The following is a 23,119-nucleotide window of genomic DNA, read 5'->3' on the forward strand; positions in this document are numbered from 1 at the left end:
GTGGCTAGATGGATAGGATAACACGTAAGGATAACAGTCCGAGAAATTAGTCCTTGCTTTCAAACCGAGATTCTGGAATGCATTTCCTGAGAGAGAGAGAGAGAGAGAGAGAGAGAGAGACTCCAGTGAAGTGTAATTAGCCAGGATTTATAGTTTCTAGTTGCCTCTATTGTTGGCAACTTCCTTAACGATCACGGGTGCCATGTGACCGTATGTTGCGTCGGCTGCTGTACTTTATGAGCACGGGAAGTATCGAGGCTCCCAATTCACTTGCATGACTGCGAATCCATTCTTCAGATGCATGCAGTGTTGGGGAGGAACTCATTACATGGAACAATATGTCATTTAACAGAACGAAATTCTATATATAAACTGTATATATAATTAATGTTATCCATTCAATTACTGGCAGAAAATGTATGATGAAATTACATGCTTTAGACATTTAGTTACATTTGAACAACAGCCATAAAAGCTCAGATATAGATTTTTTCATATCACTTCCTCCTTGTAAAGTCATGTGTCGTTGTACAATATTCTCAAACATGACCTATTTTTCCATATCGCGGATATAAGCGGCTGAAATGTGTTTCCTCCGCAGGGTGCCCAGGCTCTCCGTTAGAGATAGGGTGGGTCATCTCGGAGTCGAGCCGCTTCTCCTCCACATCGAGAGGAGCCAGACGAGGTGGCTTGGGCATCTAGTTAGGATGCCCTTTTTGACACCTCCATGGCGAGGCGTTCTGGGCATGTTCTACTGGAAGGAGACCCCAGGGAAGGCCTAGGTCATGCTGGAGAGACTACAGTATGTCTCCCGGCTGGCCTGAGAACGCCTCGGGATCACCCCGGAAAAGCCGGACGAAGTGTCCGGGGAGTGGCGAGTCTGGGCTTCCATGCTTATGCTGCTGCCACGCAACCCGACCTCCAATAAGCGGAGAAAAATGGATGGATGGATGGAACATATACTGTAAGTAAGTCTCCTGCAGATGTTCTTTAAAGTCTAGGCATGTATTGCAGTAGCTTATATGTTTTGGAACCAACTAACTAACTAGTAAAGGGCTGTAACAATATTCACGACACTGCGACATCGCGCAATTGCAAATGCCTTGATATCGTCATAGTCTTGTCTCAGTATAAAATAATGAGCTGTTGCGTTTCAAATTTTGTTTTTTGCCCAGCGACGCGCAGCCACACCGCTTAGCCTGGCTGTTCCGGCCGGACTGCAGCGCTCCACTTCCTCATTAAGAGTACAAACACACCCCATGTGACCATGTGGGTAAGTCACCAAAAATACATTGATTGGCTGACTGGCCCACGTGACCAAAAGGCTGCGTTGGGAGGGATGCCCCGAGTCCCTCTCAAGGCTACAGCCAAGCCGCTATGCCGGTCTGAGCGTTGCGACGCAATTGATTGGGCGAGAGGCGCCTTGTCGTTCACGCCGGCCTCCGTCCCAGCAAACGCTGACCCACAGGCCGGCATCGACTGCGAGTGGGTCGCCACCACCGCTCCCCCTTGAAGAGATGACCTGCAGAATTATTTAAGCATATTGTAACAGCAGTGTCATGGTCTGTGTTTTGGTTTGGGTTGCGTTTGGTTTTGTTTCAGACTTTTGTTATTGTGAGCATACTCGTGTTATTGCTGCAACTATCATACTGTTTTGGAGGTAGAGTATATGACTGTAAACATTGGATGGACGGGGATAGACTTGCACGGTAATATATGATATGACATTCAATGAACGTTTGGGAACTGACGACACTAATTGTTGAAGCTTTGTAGGTGGAATTCTTTCCCATTCTTGCTCGATGTACAGCTTCAGCCGTTCAGCAGTCCGGGGTCGCTGTTGTCATATTTTACGCTTCATAATGCGCCACACATTTTCAACGGGAGACAGGTCTGGACTGCAGGCAGGCCAGTCTCGTACCCGCACTATTTTACGACGAAGCCACGCTGTTGTAACACGTGCAGTATGTGGTTTGGCATCGTCTTGCTGAATTAAGCAGGGGCGTCCAAGAAAAAGACGTTGCTTGGATGGCAGCATATGTTTCTCCAAAACCTGTATGTACCGTTCAGCATGAATGGTGCCTTCACAGATGTGGAAGTTACCCATGCCATTGGCACTAACACAGCCCCATACCATCACAGATGCTGGCTTTTGGACTTTGCATCCGTAACAGTCCGGATGGTTCTTTTCCTCTTTGACCCGGAGGACACGACGTCCACAATTTCCAAATATGCGGACTCGTCGGACCACAAAACACTTTTCCACTTTGCATCAGTCCATCTAAGATGAGCTCGGGCCCAGAGAACGTGTTGTAGCCATACAATTTGCTAAAAACAATAAAGTTTATCAGTTTGACCATTAGCTATCTTGTCTTTGTAGTGTAATCCGTTTTTATTTATGTTTAACACAACGCTTGGAATTGGAGTTGTATTTAAAGGCCTCCACCCTTGCTATCTCTTCTCCCTGTCGCCTCACTCTTGCCCCTCCACCCCTCTCACTCGTGCACATATAGCTGCCAGGCCCACTGGGAGCAAATTAGGGTTCAGTGTCTTGCCCAAGGACACTTCGACATGCAGACAGCCGGAGCTGGGATTTGACCTTCGGTCACTGGAGGACCCGCTCTACCTACTGAGCCGCAGCCGCCCATATTCAATTTTGTTGATAATGCTGCCCCTTTTCTTCATATTGGATCGCTTTTTCATTAAATTGAAAGTAGCTTGAGATAATCTGGATGTTGTTGTCATTCTCGTCGATGGCGCTACTTTGTGTGCAGTTTGAACAATGCCGTTTACAATTTCGTCGTTGTGTGTTGACAAATCTGTGTCCTCCAGCGTTAGAAGAGCTTGAAAGCGATTAGCAAAACGTATTTGAAACTCGTCACTTCTTCCTTGAATTAAGTTTAGATTGGTAAAATTGGTCTTTAGACGTTTCTTTCATTCAAGTTGGCAGTTGATTTGTACTTTGACCCGAACCAATCTGTGATCACGTCCAACGTCAAATTTGTTTAGGGTGGTGCAATCCGTACATATATACAGTGGGCACAGAAAGTATTCAGACCGCCTTACATTTTGTACATTTTTTTTATATTGCAACCGTTCGCTAAAATCATTTAAGTTCATTTTGTTCCTCATTAATGTACACACAGCACCCCATATTGACAGAAAAAAACAGAACGGTTGAAATTTCTGCTGATTTATTAAAAAAGAGTATTCTGACCCTTCGCTCAGTATTTAGTAGAAGCCCCCTTTTCAGCGAATCCAGCCATGAGTCTTTTTGGGAATGATGCAACAGGTTTTTCACACCTGGATTTGGGGATCCTCTGCCATTCGTCTTTGGAGATCCTCTCCAGTTCTGTCAGGTTGGTGGGCAGCCATTTTCAAGTCTTTCCAGAGTTGCTCAATTGGGTTTAAGTCGGGGCTCTGGCTGGGCCATTCAAGAACAGTCACGGAGTTGTTCTGAAGCCACTTCTTCGGTATTTTAACTGTGCGCTTCGGGTCATTGTCTTTTTTGAAGGTGAACCTTTGGCCCAGTCTGGGGTCCTGAGCACTCTGGAGAATGTTTTTGTCCAGGCTATCCCTGGACTTGGCCGCATTCATCTTTCCTTCGATTGCCACCGGTCGTCCCGTCCCTGCAGCTGAACAACATCCCCGCCGCATGATGCTGCCACCACCGTGCTTGACTCTTGGGACTGTATTGGACAGGTGATGAGCAGTGCCAGTTTGATCTCATCAGACCAGAGAATCTTATTTCACACCATCTTTGAGTCCTTCAGGTGTGTTTTTTTGTTTTTTGTTTTTTTTTAGCAAACTCCATGCGGGCTTTCGTGTGTCTTGCACTGAGGAGAGGCTTCCGAGGAAATGAGGAAAACAAATGAATTTCAATGATTTTAACAAATGGCTCCAATAGAACAAACAGTGAAAAATTGAAGGCTGTCTGAAAACTTTCCGTACCAACTGTATATGGATGTATCCTTACCCTCACTCGGGTCGCGGGTATGCTGTAATCTGTAATATTGATTTGACCTTGATTTGAAGAGGGTTGCTGTTGTTGTCCAAAAGACTTCAACAAAGCGCCTTGAGGAGACCAAGAAAAGATCATAATACATTTAGCTTGCTTGCGTTGCCATGGAGATATCAGTGGATATAAAAAGTCTACAATTCAGTTCAAATGCCAGGTTTCTGTGATTTAAAAAAAACAAAACTTTGCCCATTAATGTGATATATGACCTTGTACAACTCAACTGAACAAATGTTAAATCTTCGAGAGAGAGGTGACGTAAAAATTTACACCTGAGATAATATGGTTACACAAGTGTGCACACCCTCTTATAACGGTTGTTGGACAACTCGTCCTCAGAAAACTGCTCCTCAAAAGTGCATAATTGGGACAACTGGTCCTCTAAGACTACGCTGGATGATCAACTGATCCTGGGATAGGGTTAAAAAAAACGTTTCATATTTTAAATTTAAATGTAATATTTGGAAGTTGGTATATAATGATGTAATGTAGGCAAATTTTGTTTGTTTGTTTTTTTAAGTGTGATCCATTTTTCCGTGTTTATTTTACTTGTTTATTCCCTGTGGTCTCAACAACATCAGCATGGTAACAACACGCTCTGCATACGAAATACTCTACCGACTAAGTCGTTGTTGTAAACCGCGTGGAGTTCAAGATGGCATGCTAGCTCAGTAGCAACCAGTGCATCTTGACCCAGCAACATTTTGGCCTCCTTTACGACGTCTAGTAGCAGGGCCGGCAAATGCTGAGGGCGCAGTGGCCTCAAGGGGGCGCCAAAAATTGGGTGAAAATTATTTCTTTCCCCCAAACTTTTTGTGCAAGGTGAACTATGAACAGTACCTCACCTCACCTCTCTCTCTCTCTCTCTCTCTCTCTCTCTCTCATTTTCACCACAATGTACAGAGCGATGCATTCAAAGCCCTTTGGAATGAACAGTGCTCAGCACACTTTTTCGAGAACTTACAAATGTGTGTATTATGTTTCTCTCTTGCTACTTACACTTATTTACAATAACACGTTGTTATTTTGGTAGATATTTCTCAAAATCCTACATATAATTAAAATGCAGATGCCAGTGCACTTAAAGCACCTCATTGCTAGAGACAAATGTAAGGAATGGAACTTTTTGATGAACTGTCAAACTACGGAATGCTAAAAAATAAAAATAAAAAAATAAAAAGACAATAAGAAAATGTTTCTTGGTCACTGAGAAAAATTCAGATGAAGTCTTCCATTGCTGAAACAATTTCAAGTAGTGAAGCTTCACATTAGGGCTGCGGGGGGGCGAAATGGAACAACTCGACAAAATCGACTTCAAAAATAGGTCTACGCAAAATCCGCCAGGACGAAAAAAATCAATAAAACGCTTTTGCCCCCCCGGAGCCATATTTGCGCCGCCGGAACCCATGTCTCCCATGGATATTTATTGAAGACGGACACGTTGAGCCAATGATAAACTTTGCCAAAAACGACAAGGGAATGTCTTTACGTGATTTTTAAGACACTGTTAGATGTGTAATGTGCATATTACATGATAAGTATGCGTGAGCTGAATGGTAGCTAGTGACCTGAAATGGTCATCGCTAGCGCGCTAATGCTAATCGGGATTGCTCAGCGTTTAGCACTTTCTGTACACCACATTTATACCATGCACTCAGTACCAACATGCGGTTTAAGGATTGAAGTTCATCCCTCATAAATGAGAATAATATGCATGTTAGTAGTAAACATTTTATTTTATTTTATTATGTTCTTCGATCAATAAGCATATATTTACTTTCAATTAATATAATGATAATATATATTGATAACAACAAATACGGAGCAGAATTAAATATAGTATTTCCAAAGGTGCTGCCGACATGAAAACTTTACCAGATGTTGAGAACAACCCAAGTAATCCACACATACAAATAACATAGAACAAATAAGATCAGAAATTAAGTTGTGTATAATAATGTGAAATGACACAGGGGGAAAGTATTGAACACGCCAACTGGTATTTATTGCATACTTTGTGCAAAAGCTTTTGTTTGCAATGACAGCTTCAAGACTGTATGGTGAAACTAGTCGCATGCATTGCTCTGGTGTGATTCTGGCCCATTCCTCCACACAAGCAGTCTTCAAATCTTGGAAGGTTCTGTGGGCTTCTTTTATGGACCTTGAGTTTCAGTTCTTTCCATAGATTTAAATGGGATTCAAGCAGTCCATTATTTACCATTTTCCTTGTGACAACAGTTCCTGGTGACATTTAATGTCTACAGCAAGAGAAAATGATGGACATGGGACAGAATTGCAACGGAGTAAAGAAGCAATTTTCCTGTTTTAGTTGGGAAAGGACCAATTGACCGAATGCTCCTTCTTCTCCAGAACTAAGACGGCCCCCACTGACTCCTGTTGCTTCTCCCGTTATCATCTTGCACCGCCAATCTGCGATCACTCCACACCAGCTGGTTCACTCCATCAAATCATTCATCCGTCTTCGTCGTAGAAGGCTGCCCTGATTCTGGGCAATGGTCTCCCTCCGCGCAGCCACTCCTGAAGCATTACATCTTCCACATAAGCCCTGTGGAGAAGTTAGAGACACCATGTTAGGTCCTTTCCCATCTCATCATATGGATAATGACCCGAATGTATTGCGAGCAAGTGACGACTTGATCCCAACCCAATAGAGCATGCTTTTTCACGTACAAAATTAACGGACGCTTTCAAACAAACAGCAAGTCGGCCATAGTAAACACTGCACGTGGCAAAGCATCTCCGGGAAGACGAACAATTCGGTGATGCCCGTGGGCTCCAACCTTCAAGCAGCCATCGATTGCAAAGGATTTCAAAAAGTCCCACACTTCAGTCACATCTTGTTTTATTTGATTGTCATTTATACATCTTGACCTCACTGTATGAATAAACGTTCCCAAAGTTGGTGACATTGTTTGAACAAGTAGGATTTAGACATTTGCGCCACATTGTACTGGGAGCTTGATGGAACAATGGCAGTTGTCTTGGTCCCGACTGGGGAAATCCTCTTTGTCACTGCTGTCAGAGTCAGCAGGGATTACAGGGTGCCGATTTTCCTGACTGCCTATTGCCCTCGAACCGACTCTGCCAAGTTCAAAAGTTCAGCACAAACCTCAACTCATGTCAGCGAGCCTTGAAGCAAGCCGAGGAGGCCGACGCACTTATTCTTGGCATAAAACAGACTGCGATCAAGGTCAGGGCAATATGAAAGCGCTGATAAAGAGGTCGTCGAGGAGGCAGCGGAAAAGAGACCTGCAATAAATGAGGGCCATAATCAGCGAATACAAAGTCACAACACATTTCTCAATGCGTATCATTTTTGTTTGGAGGACAATCCATATTTTCAAATGCACACCTTTTGAATGGAGTCATTGAGTTTAATGGATTAGTCTCAGAGAAGTTGAAAAATGAGTGAAAATGCTGCAAATAGGCATGCCGAGCCGGTCGTCGGCAACAGCATTTTGTCAAGAAAGATGACATTTTCCTTCTGGATATTTAATATGATTTGATGTTTTTGAATGTCGTAACTTCAAACAAGTTGTACTGTTGGTTTCAGAATGCATTAGCGCGCTTGATCTCGTTCCAAAAAAAAAAAAAAATGATATAAAGTGTTACGGGCAACACAAAATAATTCCCAACCAAACGCCTCTTGGTATTATGTCAGTGTTTCACACGGGGCACCAATCAAGTCATTTTCCACCTTTGTTTAAAATGTAACCTTGGCTGAGAAAAGATTATAATACTTGTCTGAGCAGGTTATAAGGTCATAAGGGTCATGTCATATCACTGAACCTTTCCAAGGCATCCTGACTTCATTGTGCCTCGGCACCGTCAAACATCTGAAAGACAATAAAACGGAAAAGACACAGACAACAATTGCTGCTGTTAACATCTCCTCAACGTCATTTACATCCAAATGCCACACCCTGCCTCATAAACACTGATAGGCCAGCGTAGACGCCCTCATGTCTTCATTGAGGCCGCTCTCAACGGCACGTGCCATAACGGTCAACCAAGAGTGTATCATATTTTCCTGTCCAACTTGTTTCCTTTTTTTTGTGCAACAGGCGACACACAGCCACGTACTTCCTGTATTTTACCTGATGGTGTGCTGCGAGGCCACAGAGAGGACAGAGGATCTAACGTGTCGATGTCACATTTCAATGCTTTGATGCTGGCAAAAGAAAGGCGAAAGGCCTTTGTCTCAGAGTTAACAGTCCATCAGCCTGAGTGACTGGCAAAAGGAACAAAATCTACACACGCTTGCAAGTGTGTGGCCATTCACGGAGTTTTCCGATCAGTTTCAACACATTCCAGTATGAGGTTGAGCTGTGCGATATAACTGACCTGCAATGGGCTTGCGACCGGTGAAGGGTCTCCCCCAAAGTCAACTGGGAGAGCCTTCAGCACACCCGTGACCCTAATGAGGAGAAGCACCAGATGGCATGGCTGCATGAATGACTGCGCATAAAGATATATGTCTTGTATCATGATGTAAAAACATCTACCGTATGACATAAGCCTCTATCTGTCATGGTCTGTGTTTTGGTTTGGGTTGTGTTTAGTTTTGTTCCATGTTTTCCTGTGTTCCATGTTTGTCGTGTGCTCATTAAGTTGTTGTGTCCACCTGTTCTCGTCTGCTTTGTTTCAACCAATCAGCTCTCTCCAGCCACTCATGTCTTGTCCAGGTGTTTGTATTTAGTTCCCTGGTTTCTTTCAGTTCTTGTCGGTTCATTGTCGTTGTCACATGTCTCTGCCATGTCATAGTCGTCAGTTGTCTTTATCATTATGGTATGTTATTGTCAGGTGTCATTCTCCCTTTCTATTCCACGTCTTACTCACAGGTCATAGTTTGTTTCCAGTTTTAGATATTCGAGTGTTTCTTTGTTACTTTGATTTGATTGGTATCTGTTGTGGGACTTTGTTTATTTTTCCCTTTTTGAAGATTAAATATTATTTTGAGACTCCCGCACTCCTGCCTTGCCTCCCTGCTTCCCTGCAATTGGGTCCACCATGTTCTTGCCTTGCGTTACTCGCCCTCGCCTTAACCACGTACGTGACAGAATGAACCGACCAGAACAGGACCCAGCGGGAAGAAGATGGCGACACCCTGGACACCACCAAACTGCCTCCCACCGTCCTCAGCCTGCCATCCATACCTACCCTCCTCCAGTAAGCCCAATCGTTCAGTCTTTTCTGTCCTTTTCATCGGGTCCCCCCACTTGTCCTAGTTATTCACCATGCCCTACTATTTTACATCCACATGTTTCTTTAGATTCTGATTTTTCTGATTGTGAAGATGGCCCCGATTTAGTTAACCTTCTGTCTGATTCTGACTCTGACACAGACTTAGATTTTTCTGGTTCCTTCCCTAGTTTATCCCGTCCTCGTCAGTTTTTGTCACGTCTCCCCATTTCCAACCCCAGTGAGTCCAAAACCTTTCCCTCGGACCTTTTCTTGGGCACCCGTTTGGCCGCGTTTCGCCGCGTGGTGGCCAACGGAGGCGCCCAAGTAAAGGTCAAATTTTGCCCCCTCGTTTTTTCCCTGTTCACAAGTCACTTAATTTTTCACCTGTTCCCACACGTTGTTCCACGGCTCCACTTAAGTCACGTCCAGTCAAACCTGCCCCCAAGCCACCATGTTCTGTACCAGCCATTTTTCCTAGTTCACCTTCCCGAGACCTTGTGCACTCTTCCACTCCCGTACCCTCTACTCCCAAACCTCAATGGCGGCAGGCTGAGGAAGCGACTGCAGGCCCCGTTCCTGCTCCTCGGCAGCTGCGGCAGGCTCCCGTTCCTGCTCCTCGGCAGCTGCGGCAGGCTCCCGTTCCTGCTCCTCGGCAGCTGCGGCAGGCTCCCGTTCCTGCTCCTCGGCAGCTGCGGCAGGCTCCCGTTCCTGCTCCTCGGCAGCTGCGGCAGGCTCCCGCTCCGGCGGCGCTCGTCCAGCGGCCGCCACCTGTCCTCGCTCCGGCGGCGCTCGTCCAGCGGCCGCCACCCGTCCCCGCTCCGGCGGCGCTCGTCCAGCGGCCGCCACCCGTCCCCGCTCCGGCGGCTCTCGTCCAGCGGCCGCCACCCGTCCCCGCTCCGGCGGCTCTCGTCCAGCGGCCGCCACCCGACCCCGCTCCGGCGGCTCTCGTCCAGCGGCCGCCACCCGACCCCGCTCCGGCGGCTCTCGTCCAGCGGCCGCCACCCGACCCCGCTCCGGCGGCTCTCGTCCAGCGGCCGCCACCCGACCCCGCTCCGGCGGCTCTCGTCCAGCGGCCGCCACCCGACCCCGCTCCGGCGGCGCTCGTCCAGCGGCCGCCACCCGACCCCGCAACGGCGGCTCTCGTCCAGCGGCCGCCACCCGTCCTCGCTCCGGCGGCGCTCGTCCAGCGGCCGCCACCCGTCCTCGCTCCGGCGGCGCTCGTCCAGCGGCCGCCACCCGTCCTCGCTCCGGCGGCGCTCGTCCAGCGGCCGCCACCCGTCCTCGCTCCGGCGGCTCTCGTCCAGCGGCCGCCACCCGTCCTCGCTCTGGCGGCGCTCGCCCAGCGGCCGTCACCCGTCCTCGCTCTGGCGGCGCTCGCCCAGCGGCCGTCACCCGTCCTCGCTCTGGCGGCATTCGTCCAGCGGCCGCCACCCAACCCTATTGCCTGGCCCCTGCATTACCATTGGCTTCGGCACCGTGGCCGTCCACCTGAATGGCCCTGTAAAGACCCTGGTGCTTGGCGTCCTGGACGACCTCCTGAACCGCTCAGCCAAGCACCTCACCCTGGGTGGCCTGGATGGCCACCAGACTGACCTGAGGGGTGGACTCTGTACCCTCCTCCAGGCCCCCTTCCGCCCACCCTGGGTTGGTGACTTTTTGGTTGTTGTTTGGGGAACGTCTGGGATCCGTTCCTTTAGAGGGGGGGGTACTGTCATGGTCTGTGTTTTGGTTTGGGTTGTGTTTAGTTTTGTTCCATGTTTTCCTGTGTTCCATGTTTGTCGTGTGCTCATTAAGTTGTTGTGTCCACCTGTTCTCGTCTGCTTTGTGTCAACCAATCAGCTCTCTCCAGCCACTCATGTCTTGTCCAGGTGTTCCTCGTTGTCTCGTCTATCTGTTTGTATTTAGTTCCCTGGTTTCTTTCAGTTCTTGTCGGTTCATTGTCGTTGTCACATGTCTCTGCCATGTCATAGTCGTCAGTTGTCTTTATCATTATGGTATGTTATTGTCAGGTGTCATTCTCCCTTTCTATTCCACGTCTTACTCACAGGTCATAGTTTGTTTCCAGTTTTAGATATTCGAGTGTTTCTTTGTTACTTTGATTTGATTGGTATCTGTTGTGGGACTTTGTTTATTTTTCCCTTTTTGAAGATTAAATATTATTTTGAGACTCCCGCACTCCTGCCTTGCCTCCCTGCTTCCCTGCAATTGGGTCCACCATGTTCTTGCCTTGCGTTACTCGCCCTCGCCTTAACCACGTACGTGACACTATCGTTGATATCGTTATCTGAGAGTTCAAATTTCCTGGTGCATTTGAAGCGTGGATGTTCAATGTGTCCTGCAATTCGCAGTAGTTCAGGACGCTAACTGCGCTCTTCATCGAGGCACGAACCGAGGGGGGCCACCGTTTAGAGTTGTCACCGTTTTGTTGGGCCAGGTCGGCCGACGTCGTCCGGGCCACGTCTTCCGGATGGTCGGGTTTTGGTACGGTTTGAGTATTCTAGAGAAGCAGTCTTGCATTTCCAGTTAGCACACAGAGATAACATGGCATTCCTTCACAGTATCGAGCTCCGCTCCACGACTGCTGTCTTCTTCGTCTCTTATCTACAGTACATCTCCTTTTACACGGCGCCCCTGCTGTTCAGACTGAGAAACCACAGTCGAGTAAACCGGGGCCTACCGAGCTGACAAACTAGTTCCCAAAAGTCAACCTCCGAAGCGGTTCATTTATTAGCACTTTAGCGTTATTAGCATACCTCAAGGTTGCTTATTTTGTATTCTATTTATTTTATTCTTTGCGCTTCATTGCATTCCCTGAAAACTGAATGATATTTCGATATTTCCACCCTTCTACTCGGGGTGGAAGGGCAGGCTGGTGACACACCGTTAAGATGGGAAACAAGTCTGGTGTAAGTTTACCGCTCCGAAAAGGTGCAGCAGAACGAAGGATGACATTGACATACTGCAACTGAATGTCAATCTGTTCAATCTCGGTCTTCCAGTCCCCATTGTAACGGTGCTGTAATAAGGAGATCGTGGATACAAGCGGCCGCAGTGGATTTCCTCCGCGGGGTGTCCCGGGTTTCCCTCACTGATAGAGTGAGAAGCTCGGTCAGCTGCGCTGTACGCCACTGCACCCAGATGAGGTGGCTCCGTTATCAGGTTAGGACGCCTCTCGGGTGAGAAGATTATCTCTCCTGGCTGGCTTGGGAATGTCTTGGGATCCCCCCAAAAGAGTGCAACATAGCTTCCATGCTCAGGTTACTGCCTCTGCCACCCGACCTGTGATAAGCAGAAGAAAATGGATGGATGGATGGATGGATGGATGGATGGATGAGGCAGCGTGAGCGACAGCGACAACTGCTTTAAACAAAAAACAAAAAACGAGATGTGGGCAATGAGTCTTAGGTGCTAAACTTCACACTGTTGTTACACACTGACGGATTTGTGCCTCTGATAGTATCTTGGATGGTGACAAATTTATGGGTCAACCATTTTGCATAGGTACCTTACACACAGACAGCAAGCCGGCAAAAAAGGCAGGGGGTAAACGGTTGAGGGGGCCGGGGCATAAGGAGCTAATGAACCAAAGATTGAAAGCAAAGCATTGGGAGAAAACAAAGAGTAGGCGTGAAAGAATGCTGACGCCTGGAATGCAGTTAGAGGTTACCGTCCACAAAGACTTGCTACTCAGGGTGGAAGGGCAGGCTGGTGACACACTGTTAAGATGGAAAACAAGTCTGGTGTAAGTTTGCAGTTCCGAAAAGGTGCAGCAGAACGAAGGATGACATTGACATAGTGCAATGCAGAAGTGAGCGAAAGACTCGTGGAGGTCGTCGTCCCAAATGTCGCAAAACAACATTTTTGGCGGTCTCATGCGTCACTCTGCCCATTTTCATGCACACATAAATGTCAGTCTAAAAAAGTCCAATCAAAATCTGCGGTTCAGACAGCGGAGATTTCCACTGCTGGCAAAATATGTTTTCTTCCTTTCCACCCTGCCAAAATTTTGCACCTGGTGGGACCACCTCCTCAAACTATGCAACAGTGGAGGAAGGGAAGCCCAACCACAAGCCTTCAGCGGAGACACATTCTGGTTACAGGTGTGACCTGGCTTCGTCGCAGTTTCACACTCACACACACGTACACACGCACACGCAGTCACAGGTACATGCAAAACCACCCACCCACTTATAAAAATTCCCATTTGTGTAAACACATTTTTTCATCTGTTGACTTAGTGTTTTCCCATGATTAATCATAGTGACGAGCTTGTGGTTGTCGCTCTCCACGTCAACGTCAGGTGTCAGGTCTTCAATAAATGTGCAAGTGTATTTGACAGCAAGAGGACAGCAGAAGGAATTTGTAATATTTTTAAATGCAGAGCCCCAAAGGTGCTTTCCTGTCTGGGACATGGGGGTGTGGCGGCATATGTTGCCGTTCAAGGATCCTTGACAGATCATTCACACACAAATGATGTCGTCGTCGCACCAAGAGCTTTGTGTCTTGTTTGTGGTTGTTACCAATAGACCAGTCAAACGCTTGCAATTTTCAATGACTTGAAACCTGAAAACATTCCAGTCTTTACAGTTTGTGCTGCATCCTGGAAGAGACGGGAGCATTTGACCGTAGGTGGCAATTTTTGCACGTGTCCAGGAACTTTAAATTGTCATTAAGATGTACTGCGGACTCAAATTTCCAGGCCACGCTACAATCGTGTTCTTTCATGATCATTTTTACGGCTGTACATACGGTAAATACAAATTGAACGAAAAACAAATCTCAGGCTTACTGTTTTCAAATGTACTTTACTGGCTGAAACTGAAGTCGAAGTAAGCTAAGCCCTGTCTTGATTGTAACACTTTCAGCATTATTTAAGATGACTCGCAATATTTTGATATACAGCGGCTGAGATAAGTACTTAACACGTCGCTATTTTGCTCACTAAATATATCCTGCCCAAGGAGCTACTGACCGGATACTTTCATCAGATGTTGGGAACAACCCAAGTAGTCCATGCATACAAAGAAAGGAGAACAAATAAGCTCAGAAATTAAGTCGTGCGTAAAAATGCTAAATGACATTGGGTAAAAGTATTGAACACGTGAACAAAGGGAGGTGCAAAAAGGGCATGGAAAGCCAAGACATCACCGAAAATATATCAATAATCAAACAGCTATCCAGTCCCATGTCAGTGCAAATGAATACCAGCTGGGTCAGTCCTGATTGATGGCCTACAAAAAAAGGTCTCATTGCCACGGTGTGAGTCAAGACGCATCTCATGATGGGGAAGCGCGCAAATTAATTGTTGCAAAACATAAGGATTTCTGACAGAGGAGTGCAAAGAATAATCAGAAGTTGTCCAAGAGCCAAGGAGCACCTGTGGAGCGCTTCAAAAAGACCTGGAATTAGCAGGAACAAATGGTAAATTACTAAACAAGCGGTTTTTAGATTTTGGTAAGTTTTTAGTCATCTTAAAGATGATTCTGATTGGGTCTGTTGTGAACCAAGTCCTATAAGGATGATGCATAGGAGTGGCTTTCTGGCAGGAAGCGGGAATGGTGAATCTTAAAATGCAAAAGAAAGAAAGAAGAAAGAAAGAAGAAAGAAAGAAAGAAAGAAAGCCTGGGTGTTGAAACTAATCATGTATATATGAGTGACACGAGCAAAGCTAGGATTGGCCCAATCGATGTGATCAAAACAAAGTGTTCCCATGGCTTTGATAATGTTGCGAATAGAGTTAAAAAAAAAAAAAAAAAAAAAGAAGCTGAATGAGCAAACAGGGAAATAAATCAATTTTATGTGTTTTTTTCAGATTGAACGCCAGAAATGTGCGGTTTTTAGGCTGGCTCAACGCAACACATTTGACACGGATTATTATTAAGGGGAATATATTGCTTCCCCGAATCTGTTGCCGTTGTTCTGGCTCACTGGTTCACTTTCCTCGATGCTGCTGCGGTCTGGTTTTGGGTTTTTGTTTCACCTTGGGAGACCCCAAGATCTAAATCAATCAAGATCTCAACCATGGGTGACTTTCCGTCTATTTACAGCTGAAACAAAATGTTTACATACACTATATGAAAAGACACATTCCCCCCCCCCCCCCCCCCCCCCTCATTATCCACCGTGAAACGAATACTGAATACGAATACATGGGCTGAAAGGCCACTCTGCCAGGAAGAAGCCATTACTCCAAAAGAAACACACACAAAAAGACAGATTACAGTTTGCAAATACACACAAAGACCTTCATTGTTGGAGACATGTCCCGTTGTCTGAAAAACAAAAATTGCACTGTTAGGTCAGAATGAGCACCGTTTCGTTTGGAGATTAAAAAAAAAAAAAAGGGAAGCTTTGCAAGCCGGAGAACACATCCCAAATACGGGGGTGGTTGTGGGGTTGTTTTGTTACAGGAGGGACTGGTGCACTTCACAAAATAAATGGTGTCATGAGGAAAGAATCTTATGTGAAAATACTGAAGTTCAAGACATCAAAACGGACAGGGCCAGCAGCTGCTTCTTGAGTCCTGGAGGGAAAATCATTCTCAGTCCAGTGCTTACAAATACCTTTGCCTGATTAGACCTTCAATGTAAAACAAACTGAAACAATCATACACGTGACAAACGCAGAGGTAAGACTACCTTTTGCGAGATGCCAATCAAACCGGTGGCAAAGATCCTTAACGGTTTCCCTCCGAAATGTCTTATTTTGAGAGTGTGACACCTTTCCTCTGGAACAAGGCAAGGCGCCTCTTCAAGCCCTCCAACTCCATGGCAAGGGAGTTCTTCACCTCTGTAACCTGAAATGGGAAATCTTTGCACAATATATGAAAACACAAAACATTTGGCCTGACGACTAGCATTATGTCTGGCCCCTGTTCTACAGCAGAACAAAAAAAACAAGAGCTGCATCTGTAACTTAACAACGGTGAAAAGAAGAAACGAGTATATTTACAGGATACACACAAAAAAGTGCACACAAACGTTGTTGTTGTATTTGCAAGCTTCCCTCGTGACCATTCTTCTTCAGTGTCGTCGTCATCTTCGACATCTCTGTCCAGCACCGACAGGCCGTCGTCCAGCAATGTGCGCCGCAAACTTGCACGGCTCCGTCGCGACACCGTGGCGGCCGCGAGATTTAGTTCTCTTGCTGGCGGTTGAGGTCCCAAAATAGTTGGCACGCCGGCTGGTTTCAGCCTCTGCCTAACAACACTTGTGCTGCCAACGCGTTCTTGCTCAATGTTTCTCAAAACACGCCGGTTCGAAGTGACCAAATATTGGTCAGTTTTGTACCCCCCTCCCAAAAAAGGTGGAAACTTTAAACATAGACAATATAGATGAATAGAATCAGTCATATTGATTCGAGGCAATTGTGTGATGTGAATATAATACGTATTGTGTGATAATACGATAAAGAAGGGCGCTGACCTCCGGCCGACCCGGTGAACTTGTCAACAGACAACTCTCAGCTCTCCCATGATGAATAATCACAGGGAGACGCTAACTTCCACGCCGACGACTCCGTTAGCATCTCTTATCGAGCACTCGTATTCGTCCACAGCAGGGACCGGCGGAGGCAGCGGAACCTCATGTTCATTCACTTTTCCGAATTGACACTCCGAGTGACTTACAACGGCTTCTCCGTCGCAGCTGCAAGAAGTCGATTGACTCTCGATGACCTCGCCGACGCGATCAGATAACGTCCCTTTGAATTCCTGTTCAGCTTCGAGGAGACTGACGAAGCGCCATCACCGTTGGGACTACTTCTCGATGAGATTTGTTTTTCTCTTCTGCGGCAAACCGAATTGGGTTGGAAACAGACGAGTTTGGTCAAATGTCAGCAGATATTCAAATTATTCGTTGGCCGGGCAAAACATTGACTTCAAATTCATTTGTTTGGCATCTTGGACTTGAAATGTAAAAAAAAAAAAGAAATATGAAACTCTCAGTCAAAATGAAGACAATCATGGCTAAATAAAGAAAAGGTTTATTCATACAACTAAAAACAATCTTTTGATGGATGCTTGGCCGCGTCCCAACTTGAGCAGGGTTTGAATAATTTCTCCATTTATTCCTAAGGGTAGCAAGCCCAGCCCAAGCCGGTTCTTCGGACGAGATCAAATAGTAGTCTCGCACCGTCAATGCCTGAGAAGAGATGAGATCTTGCGGGGGGAGGGGAATGCCTTTTAATACCAAAGTGTGAACACGTACACGTTCCTCTGAGAACGTTTTGATCGGGAACGATAGGGAACAATGGAAGGAAACCGATGTTCTTTGGAGTGAAAATAAGCGGCAAAGTTCCGAAAAGTTCACTCACATCGTTCGGGGGCCGGACCGCCGGGGATAGGAGAGCGGCACATTAAGGTGTCAGCTGCAATTTACTGTCACAATTTTGGCATGAAGCTGAAACTCGTATCCGGAATGACTTCGGGGAAAAAAAAGTACAAGAGTTCAGCATCGGCGGATCCAATCACGGCGACGAGCGCCGTGATAAACCTCGGCCGTGGACAAGAGTACAATGCCCGGGTCGTCGTCACGGAGCGGAAAAAAAAAAAAAACAACGCGAGACGAAGGCCCAAGCACGGCTGCCCTTTGGATACGCTGAGAAAGAAACTTCCCAAAATGAAGCACGGCTCATTTTCATATCATTCGACCGACGGAATTTCATTTAATGTCACTGGTAGGAGAATTATTGCCACTTGTCCAAAATGTCTTTGGAACATTAGAACTTCACCAATATCGATCAAATCATATCAAAACAAAGCTCATACAGTTAATACCAAAAAAGCCAAACTTTCAGGTGGCTGGCGTGGCAAGAAAAAAACAAAGAAAACAAAAACAAAAAAACAACATGATTTTTTTTTTTTTTTTTAACAACGGCTGACGGACGGAATTTCTTTTGACCTTCACACGCAAAATTACTGCCAAAAGCATCATTTCAGCTCAAAAGAGGCGGAAGTCATTTTGAGTCAAGTCGGCAGTTTTGGTCTTCTTGTCTGTTTAAGTAAATATTCCAACGTTTTGTGTGATCGGATCCTCGTTTGACAGCAATGCATTGAATTTGTGATCATCCGGTTTTATGCCCGGCCTTGAAGGACACACGGAGCGCCGTGGAGCATTTGTGCTGTTCCACTGGAGGTCTGTATTGGTTCAGTGGCCTGAAAGTGAACTGATCAGTCTGAACTCTGTTTCACCCTCAAGTCTGATCATCTGCCAGGGTCATCAGCCCCTCTACTTTGCTCTGTCTTCTTCTATGGATTCCACATTTCTCCACCATTTTCTTTTTCCTCCCGATGTATTGATAATGGAATGTATGGCGTGAGGACCGCCCACCCTTGAATACCGTACGTGGACTCTCATCTAACATCGTAACTGGACGTCGTCGAACGTGAAAGAAAAACCTTCACCGATGCCTCCGTCGACAACTTTCCTGTTCTCACGAGGAATAATAAGATTATTCGCTGAAGTGAAAGAAAACCGCTTCGCAGTGAGCATTTTCTCCCAACCGACGATTAGCCGCAAACAAAAAAAGGTTTTATTAAATAAAAAGCCAATACAACATAGCATCACTTAAATAAGTTGACGTTAAAGATACAAACTCCACATACAGTATATGTACACAATCCTAAAGATACACCACTGAGCTGATTAAAGTGTTCCAATGTGTGATAGTGCCTCTTGTTTAGTTTGCTCTCATCTTTAAAACAAAAAAACAAAAAAAAAAAAATATATATATATATATACAAATCCACCACATCATAATATAAAATGCTTTCCAAATATTTACAGTATGTGCAGGTCATTGAAAAAAAATACAAAATAAAAACAAACAATCACGGCGACGACTAAATTCCTAAAAATACAACTCCCGGTGAGGTTCCTCGGAACACCCGAGTGACCCCAAATAGTTTCTTTTTCGGTAGAAACGATCATTTGTGACTCTTGAGAATGTTTTACCCTGCGCCGATTGAGAAAGCGAGTTTAATTTTGAACATAGTGGGTGAACTTGGTCGGCAGATTGTCCACGGGATAAACGGTCGGTCCCGTTTTCATCATGGGCGGCCCGTTCACCAGCGTACAGTGACACTTGGTGACCACTTCCACCAGAAAGATCTTCAGCAGGACCTTGGCGAACTCCTTCCCGACGCACATCCTCGAGCCCCCGCCGAAGGGAATGTACTGGAACCGCGAGGAGTCTGCGGAAGCTTTCGTCATGAAGCGATCTGGCTGGAAGTCTTCTTTGTTGGGGAAGATGTCCGCCACGTCGTGGGTGTCGCAGATACTGTAGATGACGTTCCAACCTTTGGGAATTTGATATCCCTGTAAAGCGAAAAGGTGGAGCGATGAGTACCGCGATCCGCAGCGAGCTCCGACCGACGTACAACGATCCGGAACTTACATTGAGTTCGAAAGTCTTCAGCGCCACTCGGAAGCCTCCGGGGACAGGAGGGTTAATCCTCAGCGTCTCTTTAATCACGCAACCCATGTATTTCAACTGCTCCAAAGACTCCATGTTCAAATTCTGGAGTTGCATTCCTTGCTCCCCCTGAACACAAAAGGAGACGGACGGACGGACGGACGGACGGACGGGATCAGTGTGAGAAGTGAGGAATTAAAGACACGATGAGCGACATTGTCAGCGTTTACAGCAAAACACGACTTGACCTTGTCCATCAGTTCCTGCCTCATTTTTTCCACCACTTCAGGGTTGAGGCCCAAGAACATAACCAGAGAGGTGGCTGTGCTGGCGGTGGTTTCGTGGCCCCCAAAGAGCAGTTCTGTCGCGGACTCTTTGATAGCCTGTCAAGGGAACGTGGCTTCGTTGAGTGCACGACATGCGTTATTTTCCTATGTTTGGCGGCCATAACTATAGAGTGACTTTCAAAATAAATTGAATTCGGCATTTATTTATTTGTATTTTTATTCATCACGCCGTGCATTGAATGTCGAACGGCCGCCTCGCCGAAACAACCGAAATGAGAAACTCTGAAGACGCCGAGACGCATTTGGGCTCATTTCCATGAAATGTGGATACGCGGCAAAAATCCGACACGTGTCCAAATGTAATTCTCATCTCCGGAATCATGAAACTTCATTTCGGGACATTTTGGCATTCCGAGTTTGACAAATATTACGTTTCCCGCCCTTCTAACGGATATCAACTGGCAATAATTCCCGAGGTCATATTTACCCGCATGCTAAATGTCTCGCCGTTCTTGCCGCAGCTGTCAATGAGTTGCTGCAGAGCATCTCCGTGTTTGGACTCTTTCGGGGACTCTTGTATCTTCTTCTTGATGTTCTCCTCGATCTTGGAATGGATGAAGTTCCGAGCTTTGAGACCCTGAAGGACAGAGGCGCGCCGGACGGAAGAAGCGCTTCAGAAATAGCACGAGCGAATGTCCCCCGTCCGGGTCAATTGCGAAGGGTCAAGGGTCGAGCAAAACGTGGTTTTTTTCTTACCCTGTACAATCCACTGAAAGGAACATCGATGGGCAGAGAAAAGAGATTTTTGATCATCTCCTCGAACGCCTCCACCAGCTGCCTCTCGTCGCTCTTTATCTGGTCCGGCCGGAAGCCCAGGAGGATCCTCATGGCGATGCGGAACATCAGGCGCTTCATCTCCGGGTAGACCAGCACGCGAGAATCCCTCGCCAGCCAGTCTCCCACCGCGGCGCCGACCTCCTCCTGGATGACCGGGATGTAGAGCTCCAACGCCTCCCGGGAGAACGCCCGCATGATGGCCTAGACGTCGGGACAAATTGGTGATCCGTTTGTTGTTGTTGTTGTTGTTGTCATAAGCGTACCGATTTCCTCTCTCGACCCAGCTCACAGTTTCGAGACAAACCCGTGAGATCCGCGGAGATATTTGGGATATTACGGTTCTTCGGAGGTTTGGCGACATCACGTCAACTACATTTTGGATCATCTTCAATACGCTGTCAATCAGTCGCGTCTCTCATTTAAACAAACAACAAAATAAACAAAGCGAGCCTCATGCTGAATTATATTGCTGCGTTTTCGTTTCATCGTGACAATGGACACGCTTTTGGGTCCTACGTGGTTTCATTGCATCGCGTCAGCCGACCCTTGATATTTGGCAATGTGACGTCATCTCCCCTCTTTTCCCCTCTTTGAAAAATCACGCGTGCGACTGGCGCGCAACCGAATTCGAACGAGCCGAAGTCTGACCTTCTTCTTGGTTTTGTGCTGCGCGCCGTGCACGTTGGACAGCGTGTCCGAGCCCAGGATGGTGCGCACGGACGCGGGCCACCGGACGGCCACGAGCTTGTGCTCCCCCAGGAGGATCTGCCTGACGTTGTCGCCGCCGGTCACGCGCACCGTGGGCTTCCCGAAGAGGTGAGTCCGGTAGATGTAGCCGTACTTCTGCCGCTTCATGCGCAGAAACTTTCTTCTCTGGAGCGAGGGGGCCACGATCGATCGATCGATCAATCAATGAAGGAATGAGCCAATGCCTCGGCGCGTCCCTCGAGGCTTACCTGCAGGATGAGCTGCAGCGTCTCCCCGAAGAAGGGCAAGCCCATGGAGCCGGGGGGCAGCGGGCTGGCGCAGCTGGGATCGCGGCCCCGGCTCATGTACACCTCCCACAGCTTGACCGCCACCAGGAAGAGCAGAACGGGCAGCACGACGGTGCACAGCGAGGTCGCCAGCAGCGTGCTCGGAGCCATGGCCGTCGAGCGAGTGAGGCTGCCGGCCGCTCCCGGCCCGCCTTTTATAGCAAACCTTCTCCTCCCGAAGATCATTTAGTTCACTCAAAGTTCATCTTTAATTGTGGGTGTCGCTGGGCCCCGCCCCGCCCCCCCGGCCCGGCCCGGCCCGGCCCGGCCCGTCCCGTCCGGGCCCGGCCCGGCCTTTCCTCGCACATCTTTTAATCCTTCCCTCCTGTTGCACGCACGCACGCACGCACGCACGCACAAAAGGTGACAAAAGAAGCGCGTTGCTCGTTTACACTCTCATGAGCTTGGCTGGGAGTCCTGCTTGGAGGATCAGCAGGAGCAAAGCACGGTTGCAGATGCTTCGCTGAACGTCTTAATCCTTCTCCCTGGGTGTCATTCACACCTTCCACACCTCCCCCCCCCCCCCCCCCGCCCCCCCTTTCCTGCTCTTATTTTACTGCAACGTATGCTACATATTTGTTTTTGTTTCCTTCACCGTCAGAATGCGGACTTGCAACCATATACGCTCAAGTACCACTAAATTGAATCCCAGCACCCGTCAAATTTGAGATTTAAAACAAGTCAATAAAATGTAAACAATTAAAAAAAAAAAAAAAAAAAAAAGAATCATAACAAAAAGGAGTTTGGTGTGGATGAACTTGAGTGAGCTTAACAGAGTCCTGACCTCAACCCGAAATCACACCTTTGGCCTCGCAAACGCACTTGTCGAGGAATGGTCCGAAAAATTCCCTTGATGAGGCCAAAAGCCACTGAAGTGGACCATTGCAAAAAAAAAACACCATTTCAATCGGCAACACTTCACCACACACCAAGCGATTGAGGAGCACACTGCAACAGAAAAACTGCTTTATTGGGGTTTGAGGCTTCATATACAATATATTATGCAGTATTATTGTTTTTTTATTGGACCACAAAAACACGGTGGTCTTGTCAAGGACGAGGTGGACGGCCACAAACCAAGACGCGCGTGAGAATAAGCCGAAAGTACCGTACAGTGTACAACCCCGATTCCAATGAACTTGGGACGCTGTGTTAAACATAAATCAAAACACAATCCAATGATTTGCAAAGCACCTTCGACCGATATTTCATTGAATACACAACAAAGACGAGATAGTTCATGTTCGGACTGATCGACTTGATTGTTTTGAGCAAATAATCATGAACTTAGAATGTTACGGCTGCAACACGTTCCAAAAAAGCAG

General features: G+C 46.9%; 1 protein-coding gene across 1 annotated transcript; it reads right to left on the reverse strand.

Annotated features, from left to right (window-relative positions):
• Positions 1-18,741: 18,741 nt before the first annotated feature.
• LOC133417828 (cytochrome P450 26A1) lies at positions 18,742-21,959 on the reverse strand. Its single transcript, XM_061705967.1, has 7 exons — positions 21,717-21,959; positions 21,409-21,633; positions 20,680-20,961; positions 20,411-20,560; positions 19,885-20,019; positions 19,619-19,765; positions 18,742-19,539 (listed from the first exon to the last, which is right to left on the reverse strand). Exons 1-7 carry the CDS (start codon positions 21,903-21,905, stop codon positions 19,201-19,203), a joined length of 1,467 nt encoding a protein of 488 aa, XP_061561951.1. The 5' UTR covers positions 21,906-21,959; the 3' UTR covers positions 18,742-19,200.
• Between the last annotated feature and the right edge of the window lie 1,160 nt (positions 21,960-23,119).

This window comes from Phycodurus eques, chromosome 19 (assembly GCF_024500275.1).
Source record: "Phycodurus eques isolate BA_2022a chromosome 19, UOR_Pequ_1.1, whole genome shotgun sequence".
NCBI lineage: Eukaryota > Metazoa > Chordata > Actinopteri > Syngnathiformes > Syngnathidae > Phycodurus > Phycodurus eques.